Raw genomic sequence first — 6,913 nt, 5'->3', positions numbered from 1 at the left:
ACCGTAACTTCTACGCCCCCCCCCCCCCCAACAAGAAAGCTTGCTCACTTGTACAGCAGGGGTCAGCCAAGGGAATATACCAGGCTGGCCCCTCAACCTGTTGTGTAGGCGCTGCCAGCTAGTGATGGTTTTTAATTTATTTTAACAGATCAAAAATCGACAATAACGACCTTGTAGCCCATTAAGTCTAAAATAATTACAGTCAAATCAAAGAGGGGCCAGCCAACTTTAAATGTGCTTAAATACTTTTTGCTTATCTTCAAATTAAATCGTTCCCTATACGCCTCTACAATATAGCGAATTCTCTTGCTATTCCAGTAGCTGCGCCCTGAAATGTGCTAGGAGCAGCTAAGACTTGTGGAAATGCAGAGTCGGTTTTCTTTCTTTTTTCTTTTTTCTTTTTTTAACGGTTTGACAGCAGCTAAACTATAGGATTTTTTTAGGGTCTTTTTTTTTTTCCTAAAGGTGCAAAAAATACCCAAAAAAGTACGCACAGAGGTCTGGCTACATGAAAGGAGTCTTCTGCCACCCAGCCCCAGGGGTGAGCCGGTACTCCGTCCTTGCTAAGGCCTGAGAACCCGACCGTGTGCAGCAGTCCTTGCGGGGGCTCGACAGGTGAGGTCACATGGGCAACGGAAGGAGACACAGACGCTGTCAAATTTATCATACATATTTACTTAATCTATACAGAATCGCGTAGATAAAATCAGATTCACATTAGTGAAAAATCTCTACAAAATGTCTTTGAAAAGCAAAACAAGACTGCCTCTGAACAATTCGTATCCTCATGAAAGACGTGGGCTGTAAAAATAAAGCCGTGTGTTTAGCACAAACTAGAAGATCTCTGCATCTTTTGTTTTTCACAGTTATTTCCATCTACAGTCTGAAAGAGGTAGATTTTTCTGCAACACCTGAGAATTGGATTGTGATAACCAGGTGTAATAAAGGCAGTTGCATACATAACTAAAAAACACTGGTCTCAAGACCAAGAAATGTACTCCTAACAAGTCTGAGGGTGAAATGGTCCATGATCCAAGACCCAGTATTCTCTACTCGGAGTCTACGGCCACTACGAGTAACACACAGCAGGATCCCATGACGGTGCGACAGATGCAGCTGAAGTAAATGGGACATTTAAACCTTTTCTGGACCAGCCTAACAGCAGGACAGTGTTCTAGAACACAGTGGACACAGGGCGTGCTACAAAGCCACAACACTGGGCTGGTGAGGTGATCACTTTAGGAGGGTGTCTGCAGAGGGGCCCGTTTGTAATCACAGGGTAAGGGGAGGAAGGATTCCGAAAGGACCCCTCATGCATCCCGAACAGAATCGACCTCCTTTAAATACCATGATCGCGTCTAGCTACAGATACATAGTCAAAGCTGAAAGCAGACCAAGGACTGTTAATCACATCGCTTTAGAGAGCCCTTGAGAATAGGCAATGCGTCCAAGAATTACATCTTCCACACAGGACAAGCACCACAAAGAAACGTGGGCTACACGAATGGCTTCAGCAGTAAGAGCTGTTCATCCAGCGGACTGCTTGTGAAATAGGGTCGTTAGCACTAATTGTAGATTATATTTCTGATAAATACCTTCATTCCTCCAGGGGAAAGGAGTCCAACATTTCATCTAGTAGCGGAAAGGAGTATTTATACAAGGCCGTCGGAGGAGGGGATATTTGTTTTTAGCTTCCGACTTGTTTTTGACGGTCATGAGAGAACCGGCTCGTTTTCTTTCCCTCCACTCTCTGGCCCCTTGATGCCTATGACCAATGGCGGCGGAAGCTTCTATGAGACAACTTTCAATTCATTCAACCCACTTTAGACCATGAATATGACAGGACTTCACAAAGACACTTTTAAAGAGAAAACCCTTTTAACTGGACAGGGCGGACTTTGAGTCAGTCCAGTGAGCAATTTCAGTGTCAGTTTGACAGTTTCGCTCTGTGGAATGTGGTCATATCGATTCTAGTAGAACCTATTTCATAAATTATTTCAATGCAAATTTTATCAGGGACAAAGTCCAAGCTTGCATGGTACAACCTGACTTACTTGCATATCTCAGCCATATTCACCATCCTTAAGAATAAAGAAAACTGAGAAGTGGCGAGCTTCATAAGGAAAGTTCCCCCCCCCCCCCCCCCCCCCCCCGTCCGAGTATAGAGACCTTGATCCTACTACTGGCTCTTTTCTTAAAAGACAGAATTAAGAAAAGGGGTGAGAACCAGACCAAAAGCATCGACCCTGACTACTAAAAACTCTCTGCCAAGTCTTCCTATAGTTAAAAGTGTGGGTTCCAGTCTTTCTGTTTTAGAAATAAAACCCATTTCAGTTAGCATGATCCACAATTCAAATCACCTTTTTAAAAATCTGGAGAACTTTGCCGGCAGGATTCGCAAACAGCGGCACACCAAATTTCAAGTAGCTAGAAGGGCAGCACGGTAGCAGCGGGACTTAAGCTTGATGAAAGCTACACGTGAACTTAACCCTCCTTGTCTTAAAATGACTACTACCGATGGCTGCCGTCTGCGGGAAGGGGAGGATGCGTACCCAAATCCCGAACTGAAAGCAAACAAGCCGCTGTACTTCAGAGTGAACATCTAGGTGGTCTGAGCTCGAACATGGGTTCTAGTTCTAACCTGAAACCAAAGCAGTAGGATTGTTTTTAGTCACAAACATGAAGCCTGTTTTGTTTGTCCAATGATTTGTCTATATCTACTACTGTAAAAGTGACACCTTTATGTACATCATCTGCCAAAACTGAGTATTTGAGGCTTGCAGCCATGTCAATTTGATACAAAGATTATCAAAAAGCTAATTTGAATCAAAGATGCTATGCTTGCTTCTGACCCAACCCTAGTTTATTTTTACTTGGCATTAAAGTGGGCTCTTAGATAAAACTAGATCATCTTGATTTTTTTTTTTTTGAGTTATATTAGTGGGGGGGCAGGATGTTTGAATCAATATTGTTTTCACATCAGGGAACCATTATCATAACAAAGTTCCCTTGTGATGATGGGCCCTATCTCGAGTGAAATTTGAGTAATTCTGCCCAAGGAACAGGGAAAATGGGACAAGGTGATGGTCACATGCATTCCGTTGAAGGGAAATGAGGCAGATGTGCGACACGGCTGAGAAAATGTATAGAGGAAAACTATTCAAAACTGCTAAGCAGCCTCCTGTACCACATTAAGTCCAGTAGTTCTAAGAAAATACAGATATGGTAGAAAAAGTAAGAAAAATTTCACCACAAAACCAATAGTTACTACTAACAGAAAGTTATACACAAAATAGAGCTCTCGATACAGTGATCATACTTCCTTTCAGTCAACCGACTCGATACCCGGCGCCGCGCCTGCAGACGTGGCCGGTTTCTCCTTCGCGGGCCTGGGGGCGGCGTCCAGGGGGCCCCCCGGGGCGCTTCTAGAAGCAGTGTTCAGCTCCTTGGGGGCCTCCGGGCCAGGGCAGGCCTGCGTGGCGGGCAGCGCCGGATCGTCGCCCGCAGCTCTCCCGGAGACCTGCTCCTTCAAGACCTCCACCCTCTCGTTGAGCTCGTTCCGCTCCGTTTGGAGCGCCCGGCACAGCTTCTCTAACCGGTCCAGTTTGATCTGGAAGGCCTTGTACTCTTTATCACGGACAGTTTTCTGGAAGGGAAAAAGAGGGCTTACGTAACCTCGCTGAACACGCATCCGTTCACAGGACACAAACAAATTAAGCTGAGCCGCAGCACTGGAAACTATTTGTTCAATCACGTCTCGGACGCGTTCAGTCTCCCCCCTCCCCACCGGAGCGGAAGCTGCTGCTCGGCTGTCTACGCGCACCAGGTGGTACTTAACGGTTCCCCGCTGCCCCGGGGGGCAAAGAAATGACCAAAATGCGCTTTTAAAAGCATTTTGTATTATTGATCAACTATTAAGGAAATTTCAAGATACTCATCACAGAGCTAAAGATCAAAAACTTAAGGGCCCGATTAAACACAGAAAAGGATCCTTTTCCACATAGATTTCTCTTGTTCTACCATTTAGGTGAGAACAAGATTCAAGGCAGGAAATTGAGTGCACACGATGCATTTCGGCCGGCAAAACCCTCCTCTGCCGCCTTTTCCGAAGCCTCCGTCCAAGCAGGAAGGCAGGCAGCGGGGCTGGTCACAGCGGGCTGGTCACGGCGTGGCGGCGACGTCAGCCCCACCCGGATTCTTGCAAACCCACCTGGCGATCAGACTGCGTGGACCCCCGCGACCCCGGTCTTCACAGGCTGCAGGTCCGCACCGCAGGAGGGCAACATCCCACGGCTCTCCGGCCGCCCGCCACCCCACCCCGCCGGCCCCGAGGACACTCGCAGACCAGGCGCAGCCGTCCCTGCCCCGGCTCTGGCCAGAGTCCTCAACTCTGGCAGCGGGGTCACCGCACGGCCCTGCCCTGTGTGGAGCAGCAGCTCCATCCGTCCCCGTGACGACAAACACACCTTAGTCGTGGGAAACCACCTCACCTCCTCAGCCATTTGCAGAAGTGCTTTGTTATTGTTTTCCCATTTGGTACGCCATATTATTGTTTCTTTTTCCAGTTTTTTAATTTTCTTTGTCATCTGTCAATCAACACAGTTGCAAATGTAAATTCTAAGTTCCATCTCTCTCTCCACCCTGTCCCACCACAGAACCACTTTGCTCCCCCGCCCCGCTCCCTGCACCGGCCTCGCGCAGGGACCGCCACGCCTGTGTGTGCGCAGCAGCGGGGGCGGGAGCGCCCGCAGGGGCGGCGGCGGGAAGCGAAGGAGCGGCTCTCCCAGCGCGAGACACACCAACCTCCTCCCTGCTCCAGAGGCCGGCTCACGCAGGAAGCGGTCCACGGCGCACACCGGCCACTCTGACCCGGGCCCGGCCGCGCCTTTCATTCTGCCTGGGGTTGACCCGTAAAGACCCCTCCCCGGGCTGGACGGAAACATGCCCAAGCTGGGGTCTTCTGTTCACTAATCTGTCTGGTTCTTGGAAGGACGGGGGTGTCCAAGCTCCCTGCAAAGATTCAGAACCGATGATCTACCACAACATCCAAGACCACATCAGTTTCAAAACTACAGGCAGTGTCACTTCGGGAACATTCTAGCGACCAAGGAAAAAAGGGTCGTTTTATCCTTGGGCATCCTCCCAACTCTGCAAGACTGACCTCAGGTTTTGCTGAAGAGAAAATGGGCCCCCAAATAAGCGGAACATTCTTAAACCTGCAAGAACCCAGTTTTCGGAAATGCACTGAGCCTTCTCAGCCTGGCCCTGAGCCCCGTTTTCAAGATTCCTCTGCGCACTGCTGACTGCGCCCCCGCTCCGATCCCACGCGGGGCACCGAGCCAGGTGCCATCAGGGAAAAACCAGGATAGACAGAGCCAGCGCCCTACGCTGCGGGTCATCACCCACAAAACTGTAACACAACGCAGGGTGGGACAAAGGCCATGGGAAGAGCTAAGATCTGGGTCGAGTGTTGACCGACCACGATCTCTAAGCCGCAAGTAGCAAGGACAGCGACCCCCAGAGCCTGTCTTAACTTCTGTCCGGCCTTAACAGGGCGCTCGCTGTGTGCGGGGACCCTCGGCTGGAAGGACCGGCGGGCCGCGCTAACGCACCGCTCCCCGCACTCTCCAACGCCTGGGTCCAAAAATACCAGAAGGTGGTAATTTGAGCACTTAACACGGCTAAGCACTGTCTGAAATACTCCACTTTATGGAGGTGGTGTTTGTTATTTATACAGAAGACTCAGAAAGGTTCAACAGCTTGTCCCCTGCCACACATTATGTGACGCAGCTGGGACACGACCCAAAGCACACTCTCCCAGCCACTACGTAAGACCTAGTTATAGTCACGACAGACGTCCACTGGAGGCTTCCGAAGTGCCAGGCAATGCTGTACTTTTTCCCAACCCACCACCATTTCATAAAGTCCCATTTTAAGGGCAATATGCCACATAAAATAAGGATGGATGGATGGATGGATATATATGTATATACTCTGGTTCTCGGCTTGGTTATCAAGGATATTGCTTTCCTTAACGTAGGCAGGAAAATTAAAAAAGAAGCCAAATAAAGAATGGGTTTGGTTGAAGGAGAAAAAATTTAGTGGGAGTATAGTTAAAAAAAAAACAAAAACTAAACTAAAGGTAGAAATACTGGGGCACCTGGCTGGCTCAGTCGGTGGAGTGTGCAACTCTTGATCTCAGGGTTGTGAGTTCAAGCCCCAAGTAGGGTGTGGAGATTACTTAAAAAAAAAAAAGGAAAGGAAACACTGACATTTTGATTACATAAATAAAAATACATAAATATAAATACAAATATACATAAATGCACGTGTGTGTGTGTGTGTGTGTGTGTATGAAATCAACCAACCAAAAGGTGTAATTACTATTCCAGGTTTGGATATCTTCAAATAATCTCCAAAAACACAAAGCTCTGGGAAGGAGGGGCAGGGTGCAACTGAGCGAATAAAGCAAAAGACACAACAAAAAAGAAACCACTTTATGTGTAACAACAAGTTGTATTTAATACAGGAATTCACTTTAATAAAGCTGGTATTTAAGCACAGAGACCACTGGCTACATGGGGCACACCAAGGGCAAAATGACCAAATGGGATGCCACTGGAGGGTCAGAGAAGAAATGAAGACTGCACCAGAACAACAGCAACTCATCCAGGTCGTGTTCATGCTTAAAACAGCTTCTTATATAAATTCCCTTTTAGGTAATATTCTACTAAAAATATGCAAGTACCTTTTCCATTTCCTGCCGGAAGGTTGTAAACAATTCATTGCTTTTTGCCATGGTAGTCTGGAATTCTTCAAACTTATCCATATAAAGAGAAAGCTACAGAAAAAAAGTAATGAAATATTCTGAGTTCCAGGTAAACAATCTAAAGCAATTCCTAAAGACTTTCTA

The 6,913-nt window shown here is 47.5% G+C and overlaps 1 protein-coding gene across 1 annotated transcript in view; it reads right to left on the bottom strand.

The window, feature by feature from the left end:
* Positions 1-654: 654 nt before the first annotated feature.
* TXLNG (taxilin gamma) overlaps positions 655-6,913 on the bottom strand; it is a 57,003-nt gene continuing 50,744 nt past the window's right edge. Inside the window, exons 8-10 of the mRNA XM_045995187.1 lie at positions 6,749-6,841; positions 4,491-4,586; positions 655-3,646 (exon numbers count right to left, since the gene is read on the bottom strand). Of these exons, the coding sequence (XP_045851143.1) occupies positions 3,326-3,646; positions 4,491-4,586; positions 6,749-6,841 (510 nt within the window). The 3' untranslated portion in view covers positions 655-3,325. The remainder of the gene's footprint in view (positions 3,647-4,490; positions 4,587-6,748; positions 6,842-6,913) is intronic.

This window comes from Meles meles, chromosome X (assembly GCF_922984935.1).
Source record: "Meles meles chromosome X, mMelMel3.1 paternal haplotype, whole genome shotgun sequence".
Classification (NCBI taxonomy): domain Eukaryota; kingdom Metazoa; phylum Chordata; class Mammalia; order Carnivora; family Mustelidae; genus Meles; species Meles meles.
Note: the sequence above shows the minus strand (reverse complement) of the source record. Positions and strands in the feature narration are given on the sequence as shown.